General features: G+C 45.9%; 2 protein-coding genes across 2 annotated transcripts; one reads left to right on the plus strand and one right to left on the minus strand.

Annotated features, from left to right (window-relative positions):
* Positions 1 to 13868, minus strand: RpL17 (ribosomal protein L17). The gene is made up of 6 exons (XM_084594743.1): positions 13722 to 13868; positions 13425 to 13470; positions 13260 to 13300; positions 12980 to 13114; positions 7016 to 7211; positions 1 to 196 (listed from the first exon to the last, which is right to left on the minus strand). Exons 2-6 carry the CDS (start codon positions 13462 to 13464, stop codon positions 51 to 53), a joined length of 558 nt encoding a protein of 185 aa, XP_084450869.1. The 5' UTR covers positions 13465 to 13470; positions 13722 to 13868; the 3' UTR covers positions 1 to 50.
* Positions 13869 to 14050: 182 nt separating this feature from the next.
* On the plus strand, positions 14051 to 16780 carry LOC146199281 (lysM and putative peptidoglycan-binding domain-containing protein 3). Its single transcript, XM_084594745.1, has 2 exons — positions 14051 to 15026; positions 15761 to 16780. Exons 1-2 carry the CDS (start codon positions 14697 to 14699, stop codon positions 16223 to 16225), a joined length of 795 nt encoding a protein of 264 aa, XP_084450871.1. The 5' UTR covers positions 14051 to 14696; the 3' UTR covers positions 16226 to 16780.
* The last annotated feature ends 144 nt before the right edge of the window (positions 16781 to 16924 follow it).

Consider the following 16924-nt stretch of genomic DNA (forward strand, 5'->3'; position numbering starts at 1 on the left):
CCCAATTGGCCACAAGATTTTAATTGTTATTTTACAGCAGTGGAAGGGGCTCAGTCCCTCTGCATCAGCTTCTGGCGCGCCATCTTCTTCTTGGACTGCTTTTTCTTGGGCGCGTCTTCCTCTGGAGACGGCGCAGCAACGACCTGCTCCTTCTCGCTCAGGATGACCTCAATGTGGCAAGGGCTGCTCATGTAAGCTGCAAGAAGTATGAGGAGATGCATTGGAGTGTTGTATACAAGGCTGATAAAATTCAACAAAACCAATATTCACGTGGTTTCTACAATGCTTGGCAGAGCACCTGTGCAATACAGTTGACATGTCACCCCCATCTCTTTTCACAGTACATTAATAGCCATCCTGCTATAAAACAATAAGAGAGCAAAAAGGAGACTAGAAAAATGGCAATGCTATGGAAAGTCAGTGCTGCCTGGCATGTAACAGATTTCACACACATAGATGCGACACCTGCAGTGCCCCTAACTGTCTTTGCAAGCATTTTGCTTTCTGTAGTTTTAATGCTGGTTAGCATAGCATTTTTGGCGATTTCCGAGCTCTAAAGATTGCTTGGTAAGCAATGTTGTATTTGACTGTTTTGGCTACCCTTGATGTGTCCAGACTGGTTACGACGACTGCTACGTGGGCAGGAAGAGAAAGCATCATACACCCAACCAAATGTCCCAGTGCTGTACTGTGCGACTTGAATAGAAGTCACGTGGTACAATACTGGGACATTTGACACTGTCACTGCCTGCCCCATCACCTGATGATCAAGCACAAGAATACAGGCATGTAAAAGAATGTCTGATTAACTTGGACAAGGAGTTTCACATGACAGATGAAACAACTAAGCACATTAAATATGCAGATGTGACTAATGAAAGACGTGGAAGGAATGTCAGTAATGTAGATGAAATTTGACGTCCCTGAATTAGGCCTAATGTACTGAAGGTAGACCATAAGTCTGATGTGCCCTTTGAGCTGTGCCGCATTTGGCCAGCGTAACTGAGTGAAAGAGTGTAGAAAATGTGCAAAAGAAGAGCCAAGAGTTCTGTGCTTCTCACTAGCCGGAAGCCAGAGATGCTCAGCTGGGCAGAGTGCGGCCGAGTGATGCTGGCATGAACAAACACCATATACGCTTTCTCACTCTCTGACTTCCCGATTCCACGGTCTCTTCTTGCTTTGCGAAAAAATATTTATACCCCCAGGGCTGCCCATGTGTACGAAGGCGAAAGCTGCAATACGCTATAGTTTGGCTGGGTCGGCTACACAACTCGGTGCTGCCTGTGAAAGTAGAATAAGACAGTACAGTTCTTTCTGAAGAATGATGCAACCGGTGCAAATGCTTTGTCTGCTGCCGCCGCTAAACAAGCTGCACAGTTAGCAGCTAAGCGTCGCCTATGAAAATACCCTGCTAAAGAGCTGCGTTCAAATTTCGCATTAGAGAATATCATAGCAGTCCTCAGAATTTTTCTTCGTAGGTGATAAGCAGCAAGTGCTGGCAGGCAATGTGGCAATGGTAGATTTGAACAAGTCTGATATATACGCAGTACGGACTGGCTATGAAGCTAGAGGGGACATACAAGGTGTGTGACCAATGTGTGGAGCCTTTTAGTATCAATGGGCCAAAGGATCTGCCACGATCACCCCCTTTTGATATCATTTTCAGAGCGTTGAAATATATACAAACAATTAGGAAGAGTCCTAGCCCTGTCAGACCACTGTGCTTAAAGGAACATACACAGAGTTCTCTACTGCGGGAAATTTCAAGTGTACCAGATAAAAATGGTCAGATTGCAACAGCCTCTGACCCTGCTACAATGGCTGTAAACAAAAATTGATACAGATCATTTGTAGTCTCCTAAAAATGCTGACATTATCTTCAACGACTCATAGACGACCACGGAAAGATTGCCACTTTGACACTGAAGTGCGGTGTATCGCTAAAATGTACACAAGTTTGGTGATTGACTATGTGGTGCTCTTCAACTTTTGTTTTGGGTTTGCCACTGGTCCCAAATCTTCAGATGGCTTCAGAAAGCAGAACCCTAGTGCCAGGGGAACATTCTTTACAATGCACAACTCAAGGGAGTGAAACCAGCAAGAAAAAGAAAAACATTATTACAGTTCAATCTGACTAGAGACTCTGCTATAATGCTATAACATAAATTTGAAAATGGTTTGGTATGTTTTCCTATATTCTAAAACAGCGCGAAAGAACAGGGACGAGAGAACGAAACGTACAACACGAGCGCTGTGTTGTACGTTTCGTTCTCTCGTCCCTGTTCTTTTGCGCTGTTTTAGAATGTATACATACCAACTCGCCCAGGCTTCTATTTTGGCTGTTTTCCTATGTTCGTCATGTTAACACCGCACACAAGAGACTGTTACAAGAGACACCCAATTTGGTACCAAGGGCAACTTTTTTAGGTCACTAGAGTGAATTCTTAACTATTTAGAAGAGAGAACCCATAAACATTCATGACATGACACTAATTTGTATGTGCAGCTCTTTTTATCCCTTTGACTCCATTGTGTTACGTTTCGCAGCTGGATGTCACACACAGCATGGTTGTGATTACTGTCTAATCGCACAGAGATTTGTTGGCCTGGTTGTTTCATTGCAGTCGCGCATCCGCACTGATTCTGCGTCAGAGTACCATTGAGTTTTGATTTCTGCTGCACAGTCTGTTGAGTGGAATTCATGTTGGGTGGGATTTCCATCCCAGCTTCCGCAGCACCTTTCGCTTTGTATGTTGGTAGTCACACTGGTCGGAATCCGGAGCTGCTGCCATGCTTACATGGGAGTGTTCTCAATGATTCCTCTGGTGTAGTTTCGCATCAGGCGCAAACTCAAATGCCTACAAGTCACGTTGCAGTGAGCAAAAAATTTAGTTACAAGACAAAAAACTAGTGCAACTAATTACATTTATGTCGAATCTAAAACTCTATCAACAAGAGTGCTACAAATGCCAAATTCCGCGTTCACTCATCACCATCATTGCCAAAATACCACACGAGCAAAAGCTTGCACTGCCAGCATCTCTTCTCATGCCCCCGTGTTGCGCATACGCTGTAGTATGTATGGCTGCAAATTTACAACAACATTCTTTGAACGTGACTGAGCGATGTCAACGAAACAAAAGCACATCTCTCTTCTGGATAAGCTTCAAATCATCAGTGATGTGGACTCTGAACAGAAGCAAAATACAGTTGCGGAGATGTTTGGACTTTCCCGCAAGAGTCAACGCTGTGAAAAACCACGACTCAATCATAAGATCACAGCTGGAAAGTATGTTCCAGTGAACGGCATGGTGCTCAGCAAACGTTCTTAACAGTTAGCGTTCAATCTCGATTGTGAAAGTGCAACAAAGGGCGGATAGATTGTTTAAAAGCACGAATGGCATCTTGTTTAAGAGCACCTCGGGAGAATGTGGTGTATTTGGCACAGACAGTGTCCGTCATGGAGAGATCGTCAATTTTCTCAGTTACTTCATGGTTACAGCCCCACCAATGTTTTCCAACGTGAACGAGAGCCGTTTGTTCTACAAAACGAGGCCAGGAAAGACAGTGTTCAAGTCCAATGCATGCCATAGTGGAAGCAGTCAAAGAAGCGTCTCCTCGTGATTGGGAAGTCGAACCAACCCTGTTGTTTTAGCCACTTGCATCACATTCTTGTCGCGTATGAAGCAAACCAGAATACATGGATGACATCGAGCATTTTCAACTTCTGACTGCTAAAGATTAAAAGATGGAAGTCCAGCATTGTGACGTGCTTGCTTGTGGACAATGCTTCTTGCCCCCACCGAAGTCCCTATGCTCAAAGCCACCAGTTATATTTTCCCCTCCGAGCTCCACATCCCAATTAAGGGGAGACGCGGGTCTTAAAACGGTCGAAAATGGTCAAAAAGTCAATTTTGGGAAAAACTCATTTTCGGAAGGTTTGTCCTTTCGAGCATCTACTGTAAAATTATTAACGCTGAATTCGGTCGGGAAATGCGATAAAATCGGCTTTCAAAACACCACGGCAGCGACGAAATGGCCCCGAAAAGAGAGACTTTGTTCGAACTTCCCGCGCGCGCCGCCGGCGTTGCAGCCGGCCGATCGCCGCCATCTTGGGCTTGTTTTGAAGCTGGTTTCTTTGTGCGCAATTTGAGCTATCTCAAAATGGCGTCGCTCAAGCCGAGCGGCGGTTCAGGCCGGCTTCCCGAAGGCCGTTTTCGGGTCGCTGATTGGCTCGCACGCGGCGCGCTTCCCGCGCGCGCCGTTCTGCGCCTCCCATTGGCTGGTGTGACCGTCTACGTCATTTTTTTTCTTTCTCTTGCGTTCGCCGCTGTGGCTATCGCTTCGTGCGCGTATGTTTTTGCGCTCGTGTTTCTCTACACGCCGTGTTTCCGCCTTGTGCCGGGAGTTTCTCTTTGCGATCGAGATGCCGGGAGACAGTCGATTGAAACCGAGCACGCAACGAGCTTTTGGAAGCCGGAAGAAACGTCTGTGGAACAAAAAACAGCAGGCAGCGACCACCAGTGCGTCGCCGGGGCCTGCAGTGCCGGACTCGGATCCGCCGGGTACATCAAGCACGCTGCCCGATGACGACACCGCGGGACCAAGTTGCAGCACGAATCGTATCTCGGATCGTGGTACACTTCCGTGTCGTGTTGAGCGATCGGTGCATGCAAAGTCCGTTCTGTCGGAAAAGTCTGCAACCCAGCGCAAGTTTGACCTTCTTGGCGTCAGTGCGGATTACCAGACAGCTGATGCCGGTACCCAGTTCGTGATTGTGGACTTGAAGGTTTTGAACAATTTTTTCGCGCAAGTAAAGTGCGGAACCTGCGGCGCAGGAAGTCTGCGTTTGAGCAAGGCAACAGATAAGGAGTACGGCCTTGCTGTAAAGCTTCTGCTTGTCTGCGAAAACTGCGATTTCGAACAGAAGCAGTTCTCTTCCCCAAGAATAAGCGAAGCAGTTCTCTTCCCCAACTGTTTGCCTGGTGGAGCTCTCGTCTCCTTGGCCCCGGTCCTCACTTTCACCTAAAAAAAAAAGTCAACCCCTAATTTCTCGAAAGTAACCTCTATAATTTCATCACACTTACACATTCGACATTTTTTTTACAAATGTTTCCTTGGATGGAATAAGACACTTTTTGTTTTGTTTTGTAGGGAAACTGATAGGGAACATTTGAGTAACATCCGTTGTCGAAGATTCTTCCCAATATTTTCTGCACTCAGTGTCAAAACTTCAAATGAGTTTTTCTCAGCTTCATGTTTTTTGGTGACATGACTAGCCTTACGGAACTTTTCATTGGGTTTTGGTGGTGCAATTTTAATAAATCTTATACCGTTGAATTCAGAAAGGTTTGAACTGTGGAGCTATGCTATTTTTATATTGCTAAGTTGAACATATCAAATTTATTGAACAATAATGTCAGCTAATTATATTTTCGAATTGTGGGGCATCTACATAATTGAATATTTTTATACTGTGATGTACATCAATGATAATATAAATAGCATAGCTCCACATGGCAGGTCTTTGGCTACAACTACATTTTAATCGGAACGAAAAAATATTGAGGGAAACTGTCCTAACGACCCGTAAGAAATTACCAAATTAGGCTTTGGTTATTTCCCAATAACATTAGAACTAATTGAGATAGAGTAAAACTAATTACATTTTTGAAAACAGGAGGAAGAAATACATATACACACCCAATTTCGTTATTATATCTCTAAAAATAAAAATTTTCATTTTAAGACCAGTGTCTCCCCTTAAACTGATAGACCAAAGGATTGTCCACTCTGTCAAGTTGCAGTACAGAACAAGGCTGGTAGAACGTTTGTTGTGCAACATGCAGCAGGACCATACAATAGTAATTGACATGAAGTTTGCCGTCCAAGCGATTTCTGCTGTCTAGAATGGGCTGAGAGGCGAAGTTGTAAAAAACTGCTTCAGAAAAACAAGCTTTCAATATGGTGACATTATGGAAGAGGGGCTTGATAAGAATCCTGAGGCAACCTTCCTTGAAGACGAAGCTTGGCAACCATCCAAGGGACTGCAGAGGTACCAAAAGATGTGGACCTCGTGTGCTCTGAAGAGCTTACAGACAGTGCAATCCTCGTGCAAGTAAATGGTACATGGACCACTGAGGATGAACCAAGAGGAAGGAGGATGACGAGGACATTTCTGGGGAAAAAAATATCATTTGAGGCTGACGAGCATATAAGGGCGCTTCAAAGGTTTGTCCAACAGGAAGGCTTACAAAGTGAAGTGCTTTACCTCTAGTTGGGAAGGAAGCTAATACACTCTGCACTCACAAAAAGACTGTTGTGCAGTAAAATGATCTAGTCAAATTCCTCTTTGTTCTTGGCAGTTTTGGTTACAAGAGAGAATTTCTTTAATCCCTTCAGTGTCTCTTGTAACAAGGTTTTACTGTATTAGTATAAGTTTTGCCAAATTAACAGAGCATGTTTCTCCTTCCAGCAACAGACTAAAATCAAGTGATTCTTGCACAGCGCAGCCCATAAGGTTGCTGGGTGCGCTAAGAAAACGCACCTCACCCATCTCCAACTAGGGAATCTATAGTACTGGCAGCGAAAAATTCTTTATACATATCGCACGAACACTTAAATAGCTGCACTGAAATTTCGCATTAATGAGTACCCTAATTATCCTTATATATATGTTTCAGTCAAAAAGCGGCTGCCACGGCAGGAATCAAACCTGCACCTTTGGGTTCAGCAATTGAGCGCCCTCATCACTGAACATCAATGAACGGTTATGGATATGTTCAAGCTCTGCAGACCTCCAATATCATCTCTCCTAACCACCCGTCTTCAATATATTACTCTGACGAGGGTTCGCGTAGGAGACAGCACGGGCTGCTCTACAGCCGCCGCAAAACATCACTATATCCAGGAAATCTGTCAAGTTAAAGTTAATTTTCTCGTTTCACCTTTTGTTCATACCCTGCAATAACCTGCTACTGCTGACATTATGCCCACCAAAATGAGGTTCTCTTACGGTTGATGCGTCCGTGGGCACGGTAGGTGCGCCTGCGCATCTTGGGCGCCCTGTTGACCTGGATGTGGTCGATGACAAGGCGGTCAACGTCCAGGCCCTTGTAGTCTGCGTTGCTTTCGGCATTGCGCAGAAGCTGCCACAAAAACTCTGCGCTCTTCTTGGGCCAGCGGCCCTGAGTGCAGCCAAAGGCCTTAGCCTGCACAAAGTCCAAAATGGCACCAATTAGAAGGAAGGGAACTTGTGATGAAATAACTCGAACCACACATTTTCAAGTAGCGACAGCCCTCACCATTTTACATGATCCCAGGTAGTGACAAGAAAAACGGATCCAGAAATTGTTGGCACGCACTAATGGACTGTTGTTCTTTAAGAATCAATTAGAGGTCGGTGTGTTGTCTTTGAAGACATAAAGCACCTTTCTGAACAAAGCGTGCCGAAACCTGAAGTGTGATATCACACGGATTGCACAGTACACACTTTCAACAATAATCAAGAACAGCAGCCAGACTGACAATATTCTTGGCGATGAGGAAGAAGCAGCATTTTTCAAGTGATTTGTGGATGTGCGATCAAAAGATGCTCCACTCAATGAGTACATCATGCTGGTAAAGGTCAATGACTGAACTTCACTTGATCATTGAGACTTCCAGCCAGGAAATGGGCGGCTCCAGCAATTCAAAACTATCACCAAGCCACAACTCACAAACAAGGAGGTTACTGCAAGCGTGCAGGTCCCTTTTTTAAGGCAATGTTTTCTGGAAGTAGAGCCTGGAGGGATGGGAAACACCTGACCGCCACCCACTGCACAAAGAAATCCAGAATGCCCAGAAGCAGCAGCGCGGATGCAGTTGTCTGCCGCGAACAAAGCTGCTGTGGTTGACATTTCAGCAAAAGCTGACAGCGCTGCCACGACAGCCTGCTTGCAGCAGGTGTGGGGGTCCGCTAACAGCTTGGGCCTCGTGCCTCCAAGTCTGGGACACAAGACTGTTTTCGCCGATGACGGTCTTGTTGTTATGGCGGACTTCATTGCTTAGTTTACTTCACGCGGTTCAACAACCCGAAGCAATTCAGGCTAAGAGAAATGCAGTAGTGGAGAGCTCCGAAAATTGGGCCCACCTGGGATTCTTTAACGTGTACCAACATTGCCCGGCACATGGGCACCTTACTTTTTGCTTCCATTGAAAGGCGGCTGCCATGGGCAGAATTCGATCCTGCGCCCTTGGGCACAGCAGTCAAGCCCCCTAGCTACTATGCCACTACAGCAGGCTGGACTTCAAAACTGAAGTTGCCGGGAGCATCATCGAAGGGACAACTGTGAATAGTGGTACTGACAGCCATTGCGAGGATGCTGGTTGTGCGACCTCCATAGCAGCCAATGCAGTGGTTGATGCTCTATGGATGTTCTTCAGGAGTTCAGAGCAGAACTTTGGGTTGCACTTGGACGACATGAATGCAGCGATGCTGAAGTCTGCACTCGCGAAATGTGTTCAAGACATACTGGACCACTTCTTCCAGTGGCCCGTATTAGTGTGTGCGTGCCCGTGTGCTGTCCCGTTCAGTGCATATTAAACTTGCACTGAACGTGACAGCACTGTCACACGTCAGTGCCTGTTAAAGAAACTCAGGTGGTCGAACTTTCCGAAGCCCTCCACTACGGAGTTTCTCATAGCCAGAGCGTCTTGAAACGTTAAGGGGGGACGCGACCTTTGAAAACCGAAAAATCGCGAAAAAGTCGATTTTTGGAAGATTATATATTCCGGTAGTATGTCTTATAAACTACCATTTCTGTAATTATCAATGCCCAACTCGCCGTAGAAATGCTCGAAATTAATTATTTAACAAGCGGCGGCAGCCGCGGAGCAGCGAGCAAGCGCCGAAAATTCCCAAACTTCGCGCGCGCACCATTCCTCTCCCGCCCAACTGAGCGCCGCCATCTTGGTCTTGTTTTGTTTGTGAATTCTTGCGCTTTCTTCTGCCACCCTCGGCGGCGGCGACGGCGGCGCGGTCGAGGCGTGGCTTGCTACCGATTGAGAGCCTCGTGGCGGCTTTCAAGTTTCCCGCGCTCGAATTCAAGGCTGCGATTGGGCAAAGCGCGCGCTCCGCGAGAACGCGGGGGATCGGGCGACTACTATTGGCTGCTGCGGCCGCTGACGCGTCGGTCTCCGCCTCCCCGCGTCGTCTGCTACGGCTCTTTGCTGTCGTTGTTGGCTGCCTCGAGGTGCGACACGCATTCAGTGCAGACTTTGCTAACTTTTTTTTTTTTTTTTTTCGTTTCGGCGTTTATGCCGCGGAAGATAACCCGGGAAGTCGCTTGTCGCGTTTGGGCCGCTTCTTGTTCCTCCGGCGAGATGCCGCGATAGATAAACCGGGAAACCGCTTGCTGCGTCTGCGCCGCCTACCAAGCTAGGGCGAAATGCCGCGGGGGAATCGGGAATGCCGATTGTCGCGGTTTGCAGGGCTCAGGATCGACGGATCTCAGCATGTGGAAAGTGGTCCGCGGCACCAAGGCGTTCGCTGTAGCTGATCGGCTAGTCGCACAGATGTTCGCTGTAGCCAAGATCGACGGAGCGCCATAGCCCTAATGTATATTTTGACGGCCGCACCGGACTTGTTCGTGATAATTGCGAGTGTTCGTCTTAAGTGGGGCCTTTATAAGTGGGCTCGACTGTACCTGAATAAATTTTTGAGGGCAAGGCAAGCCCATGTATTCAAAATATTATGTCTGGAATTTGTCATAATTAATTTGGTTAATCAACATAGGTCTAATTGATAACAAAAAATCCAATTCTATGCTATTTTTCAGCAAGAAAATGTTGAAAAAGGGCTTTGTCTTGCCCTGAGGAACCTATCTAGGAATCAGCATGACAAATTGCACAATGCCAGTGCCTTTCACAATTTCTCCAGGCTTGATATAAAGGACCTATTCGAACCAGTTTGATATGCTTCTGTAACTTGAGAATTAGCGTGCACAATACTATGAAACTTGGTGGTTTTTTATTTGTTAATGTCATGAGCCTGTCTTGAAAATTTCATCATGATAACTTGAGAAACAAAAAAGTTATTGTTCTCTCAACCTTTGAGAGCCGTTTTCTCAGAATCAACTTTTTTCACGGTGTGGCTGCTAGGGAAAGTCATAGCTCAAGAACCGCTTATTGGATTTTCATGAGGTTTTTTTTGTTATATACCTAAGTAAAATTCTGAGGGCAAGACAATTCGTTTTTTTCAAAATATTTCATGTGTAATTAGGGGCAGTCAATTAAAATATCGTTAAGTCAGGTGTAAATTTGAACACTAAATTTGGGGCTGTACTAAAATTTTTCGGAGAGGAAATTTGGAAAAAGGTAATTGTCTTGCCCTGGGGAAACTATCCAGGAATGACCATAACAAATTTCACACTGCTAGCACATTTTGCAAATTCTCCAGGCCCGCCCCTAGGGACCTATGTAAACTATCTTGATATACTCCTCTAACTTGAGAACCGATGAGCCCAGCTCCATGAAACTTGGTAGTTCTTCAAATGTATGTACTATGAGCATACCCTGAAAATTTCATTCGAATACCTCAAGAAATAAAAAAGTTGGTGTTCAAGGGTAGCCTCCCCCCTTAAAGGGGATATAATGCCTAAAATGAGGTAAAGCAAATCGGTCGAGAGATAGGTACTCCCTCACAAGTCAATTCATCGCAAGAATTGTTTCAGCTAGCTTCATTAACACCAGAGATATCGACGATTAAAAATGGTGCTCCTCTCTCAACTCAACATTTGCGAGACACCATAAAAAAACAACGAAGAAAACAGTTTGGGAACTCCGCCCCACCCACGAAGTGTCATCGGGTGACGCTCGGTTCTCAGACTTCCAGTTGTCGCACGCTTTCCCGAGCGTTGCTCACGCATTCATCGGTCTCCGACTTTCCCGTCCCGTCTACGTTTGCATAGCTTTCAACCTTGTCTTGTGACTTCTTCAGCGGCCAGTTTCTTCAGTTTCTCGATCTCTCAGAATTGTGTGCGACAGCAGCCCGAATGACTTGGGTTGTTCGCGAGTGCATTTCTTCAGGTGGGCAGGCTGCTGTCCATACACACCGGCAGCCGCTACGGAAGGGCACTTTCCTCCATATCCATGTCCAATTCAGCGCAAAGTAGCGCGCACTCCCGCCGAGCACCCGTCACTCTCGGTACTTGAGACGTCTGTACTGACGGCGGAATAGTTCCACGCGAGAACCGAGCAGCCCGCGAATTTCAAAAATTAATGATAAGTTGCGGCCTTTGTTGCAAGGAGTCGTACTTTGGGAGAATGCTCGGAAGCATTCGTTCTACACATTCAAAACTTTTATCAGTGACCTTTTTAGCAATTTCATACTCACTTTAAATTAAACTCTATAAGCCAAGCCAGTATGTGCGTTCCCCCCTTTAGAGTTCAGTGTATTCTTCAGAGTGGATACAGTAGCCAAGAAAAGTACGTTCATATGCTAGCCTTCTCCAATCAAGGCAGCAAAAATTCCAAATAATGCACTTTTATTTTTTTATGTTAGCTAGCAAAGGGAGCTGCAATGTAAAATGGAAGTAGTGGGGTTTAAAGGGACACTAAAGAGAAAAATGTAGTGGGCTTGCATCGATAGAATGCCAGTTCCTGGTTACAAAAAAAGCCACTCTTACTGAAAACAGAGCTGTTATAAGGTAGCAAAAAGGAACAGGAATACAGGTGTAGCCACCACAGCCGAAACGGCCAAGACTCGCAACTACAAATCATGTGACGCGCAAGGGATCCCGGAGGCTGACAAATGCAAATTACGTTGCCCGTTTGAATGCGGTAGTAGGTTGTATCTTGAATATGATAACATGCTTTTATCACATGTAAAGGACTGCGAAAAGACAACGTAAATGTTGCAAGGAAAATATAAAAATATACTTGGCAGTGCCACAGGCATCCGATTCAGTTTCGGTTATGCTCCGGCTCAGGCACTTCGTGCGTGCTGGGATAATTTCCTTTTGGACAGGTGGTGCCTGAAATACGAGCTTGGAGCAGCATATGCGCAAGTGCATATCAAATGAAGATCATGATTCGGCACGCACCTGCGAAGTACTCGTGACAGCAATCACGGAGTCTCTCCTTGCGTCATAGTGTGCGTCATCCTACCCTACTAGGTAGTAGGAGAAAACAGTGAATTCGACCGGTGGGAACAACAAGAACCTCAACTTTTTATCGCAATTTCTCAGCAATAATTCGATTTTTTTGCTGTTGGATATGCGGCGACGGTGTCACGACATGCCATTTAATAGATTTCGATAGCATATTTGAGTGTATTATTCCTTTAACACCCCAAAGCAACACACCGCACTCTATGAGGAATTCATTTTCAGCACCCCTAATCTGCTATGGAATTTCATAGTACACGGGCACTGTTCGAGACTCCAAAACACATCTGGGATTAAACCTGGGTCCTAAGGCTCAGTAGCCAAGCGCCCTAAACACTGAGCCACAGCAACACAGTGGCGAGTGGAGCTGCAATGTGAATAACCACACAACACAGCTCTATCACTTGGCTTGCATGTGAGCTGGTACTACGTGCAGTGATCATGTTTACATGATAATCTAGTCTTTAATCACCATTCAGCTTTTAGGAACTAAAACTTTGAGAACATTCCCCATGACAACTGTGCTGTGGGCTACATGATCCTGTCGCGCAGCTGTCATGTTTCATGGGCGATCTCAGCGCAAGTTAAAGATCCACAGGTGGTCGAAATTACTCCGTAGCCCTTCACTACGGCTCCCCTTTCCCTCCTTCCACTTTCACTCCCACCTTCATCCCTTCCCTTACGGCGCGGTTCAAGTGTCCACATAGACAGTGTGACAGATACTGCGCCTTTCCTGTGAACCAATTATTTATTGACTATATGTTACAATCGAGCGAGACGTAATAAAATCGGCACCATGAATACAATAGCATAATGCACAGCCAGTCTCTCACCTGAGCTTTTCTGCCCACGCCACCATTGAATCGCCGGAAAGGTACGATTTCCTTCTTGGCGATGACGTTCTTGAGGTAACGCTGAGCCCGACGAAGCGGCATGTGCTTGATCGCCTGTGCCGTCTCACGGGTGTTCTGCATCCAGCATAAAATCCGACAATAAACTAGTTGGTCAGCGAAACTATAGCAAATTTGTTTTGCAAATATCGGTAAGCAAATAAAGCGCAGAACAAAGCGTGCAACAATAGCCGCCGCGAGGTATGGGAACACGAAAGCGAACCTTGAAGTGCACCCGAAGATTGGAGCCCCGTGCCTTGCACGCTGCAACGAAAAACAACAGTAGCACTTACACACTGTGCATACACAACGACCAAGTGAAAACAGCGGTACCCATAACAAGCGACGGTACACCGATAGCGATTACCCATTCAAGCAAGATACATACACTTAGTGGCGTTATCCGGGTCGACAGAGTACCGCCCCATCACGACCTGCGCATCAGAAAGTTGAGCCACTGTGAGATCGGATCACATGTCATCGAAAATCGTTAACAGCAAGAATTCATTATGCGAAAGCCACTTCTCAGCCGTAACGCCAATCATGCTTGTACCACCAAAGGATACTTCAGCCAGAAAATATGCAAAATAAATGCTACCATTTGCACAAATTGTATAAGAACGATCAAATGACTGATTAAGCATGACTCTGAGGACGACAGAAAAGTAATTTCACCAGTATTTACCTTTGATGTGTCGCGATTATTGAAACACAGAACCTGAGCCTTTCGGCTTCCACAGGAAAAGAACGGAAGCGGAGCGCGCAGCGTTGACGTCACGTCCGCTTGTGGTGGCCAGCAAACTCTTTTTTGAAGGCTGATATTGTAAACTTGACCAATTCAACGTTTAAAAAAAAAAAATAGTGGTTTTTATAATGCACAAAAAGCTACTGAGCGTTTACTTCAGTAACCCGATTACATGACTTTTGTATAGATAATGCGTAGTCAGGAAATCTGCTTTCACGTTCCACAATTTCACAATTACGTTTCACAATTACGCATCCGCGCATCCGCGCCGTCCGCGCGAGACGAAGGCGAAAAGTAATGCAAAACAGTAATCGTAGCACAGCAGTAACAACGACTGTCATCTTTGCTTACTTGTTCTCGATGACACCTTTTGTAAATGGCATGCTTATGAATAGTGAAGGTTAAATATTTCTGTGTTTAATAGTTGCAGAGACAGAGACCGCCGGCCGGAACGCGCGCATGAACACAACTGTGAATGTCGGTGTCCATGGGTCGTCCATGGTGTCGGCAAGGCCCGTGTCGGTTGTATCGGTCGTTGTCACGTCACGTCGCAAGGCTCAAGCGCTTGAAAGCACTACTAGTCTACTAGCACTACCAAGCCAATCGGAAGCCGGCCGTCTGGGCTGTGAAGCTCTGAACCATCTGAAGCTAGCAGCTTGCCCGCTGGATGCTGTTGAACTGTCGGACGGCTGCTCGTAGTTGTGGACTCTGTTCCCTGTGTTCGCAAGCAGCAGAAAACCTCTCGCAGATTTCCAGCTGATCATAGGTTTGCCCAAATGCCGCCTGTTTATCCACCTTTCCTATTTATGGTGTGCAGTGTTCGAGTTCCTTGCGCAGTCCGCATGTATATCGTAGCGGGAAGTGAACCTGGGGCACGATGATGGTTGTCATCGCCCTCTTCGCTGCCTCATTATCATGGTGTCCCTTCCCAAAAGATGGTCACTGACCAAGTCAAATAGCCGTGTTCGCGGCCCGCGCTATCACCGGGGGCGCCTCAGGACCAATTCCGAAGGTGACGAGCAACAGGCGTTTATCTTCGCCGACGGAGATGATGTAGCTTCTGATGAGCTCGGCTCTTGGGATGATGCGACCGAACTGAGACTTCGTGGTACCCAGAATGGTTCTAGGGATTCGGGCGACAGGAACAAGCTTGCGGTTCGAAAGGCACCACCGCTGGCAGTGTTTGAGCACCGCATCTTGGAAGGCGAAACATTGCAGGGCTTGGCGCTCCGCTACGGTTGTACGGTAAGCATCCTCTTTATTTTTTTTTTTTTCCCTCCGGTATTTTAGATCATACGTATTTCTGGTTATGGTGTGAACATTTGAATGTAGATCTGCATATGGCAGTGGCCTTCTATAAAGAAGCGCGTTCAGTATGTGCGAAAGTAGTTACTAGTACTGGGTTGACCACTTTCCGAGGGTCACACATATGGCAGCTTGCGAACGAGCTCGGTGTAAATAGCGGAGCGAGTCGCCACAGTATGTAAATATTAATTGCGTCCGATGAGCTTTTGTAGAGATTAGCAACGCTTCTGTGGCCGTATTGGATCTTCTTAAAATTGCAGGCAATGACGACTTGTCTGTACGGAAATTTTTTCGAAATTCGACAGCCTTTATAGAACTAGAAAATCGTGTGGTATTTTTAGTCAATAGATGGCATGAGATAAGGGATGAGACCGTCTAGCACCTTACTTCGGCAGGAGAAAAAAAGCTGGGTCATTTCACTCGGTTTGTACACACATACGTTAAAGAAGCAGACAGTAAGGTTTATTGGGACAAGAGCCTCTTGAAAGTGAAAACCGTTAGATATGGTAGGCTAACTTTTGGATTGCTTTGTTCAGCAGTTTGTGACTGAAATAGGTGTATACATGTGCTGCCCCATCTAGATTGCGCTTTTATATTAGCCCAAAAACCTGCTAACCATGTCAGTCTGAGTAAGTTTTCAATAATTGCATGTTGCAACCCTATTCCTGTTCCAGGTTGGCGCCTTGCGGCACCTGAACAACCTTTTAAGTGACCAGGACTTCTTTGCTCTCAATGTGCTCAAGGTACCTGATCGCATCCATGTTGCAACTGGACAGCTTGTTGACACCTGTGTACCCCTTGATGACACTTTATCTGTGGCCAGTGATGGCACGGAATCGCCACCGGACAAAGCTATACGCTACTGGAAAAACCTCGATCATAAGGTGCAGGCAGCATTGCAACAGCAAGGTGCTGGAGATGGCGGCATGCAAATGGATGAACTTGAGGATGGCGCTGCTGACAAACATGTACTACATGCGCAGGGTGACAAGTCTAGTGGTGCTGACTGCGGCATTGGATGGGCCGGAGTAATTGCAATTGTGGTGATTGTTGCTGTGCTTGTGCCATTGTTTTATGTGCTCTACATCCTTGTCTACAAGCAGGAATTTCACGATGGAGCAGTGCAGTTGAAAAAGTGAGAGTACTTGAGCAGAAGTGTGGATTGGATCGGTGAATATGACTGCCATGCAGGAGACATTGTGATTTTGCTTTGCTCAAGTAGGAGGGGCTTGTTGCTATTTGATGCTCGACGCTTCTTTTGTTGCTGGGGGTGTGCACTTTTTCGGCCGTTTTCTCTCTTTTGCACAATGAGCTACACCTTGTGGCTGCAATACTTACCCATTGTTTGGTGAGGCTGAATGACTGCTGGAGTAATCAGCTTGCTAGAGTTTTGTTTTATGCATTTTGTTTATTATTTAGAGCATTTTAGGAGCAAATAATTGTAAAATATGTAAGAAACATAAGTTGCCTAGATTGTATGATATAGGTGCTTTTATTATGCCAGCTCTTGGCGTGGCAACGATCACACAGCAATGTGCCTTCTTTCAGAAATCTAAAAAGCGGCTAGGGAGATGATGTGGCGCAAGATGTGCATTTTTTTACCAGTTTTAATATGAGCTGTATGGCTTGCCTTAAAAGTGATACCGCTGTGTGTATAGCATTGCGCATGTGGAAGTATAGTTGTTGCACCGTGTGCATAGAAGGAAGAGCTTAATTGTATAGAAAAAGTAGGACTATTTTATGAAGTACATTAATAATAAACAGGTTAAGAGCAGTGCAGGGTTCATTTCATTGTCTTTTATAAGTGAGCAGTACTAGCTCATTGCTATTGAGGCTGT

The sequence above is a fragment of the Amblyomma maculatum genome, chromosome 2 (assembly GCF_055883805.1).
Source record: "Amblyomma maculatum isolate TAMU_Amacu chromosome 2, ASM5588380v1, whole genome shotgun sequence".
Classification (NCBI taxonomy): domain Eukaryota; kingdom Metazoa; phylum Arthropoda; class Arachnida; order Ixodida; family Ixodidae; genus Amblyomma; species Amblyomma maculatum.

What these genes read in the sequence shown, in the direction of transcription:
- RpL17 (XM_084594743.1), bottom strand. Translation starts at nt 13,464, where the DNA reads ATGGGGCGGTACTCTGTCGACCCGGATAACGCCACTAAGT. An exon ending in ATCTTCGGGTGCACTTCAAG is followed by an intron (nt 13,115 to 13,259) that starts GTTCGCTTTCGT and finishes TGCTGGATGCAG; the next exon opens with AACACCCGTGAGACGGCACA. An exon ending in GCGTGGGCAGAAAAGCTCAG is followed by an intron (nt 7,212 to 12,979) that starts GTGAGAGACTGG and finishes GACTTTGTGCAG; the next exon opens with GCTAAGGCCTTTGGCTGCAC.
- LOC146199281 (XM_084594745.1), top strand. Translation starts at nt 14,697, where the DNA reads ATGGTGTCCCTTCCCAAAAGATGGTCACTGACCAAGTCAAATAGCCGT. An exon ending in CGCTCCGCTACGGTTGTACG is followed by an intron (nt 15,027 to 15,760) that starts GTAAGCATCCTC and finishes TTCCTGTTCCAG; the next exon opens with GTTGGCGCCTTGCGGCACCT.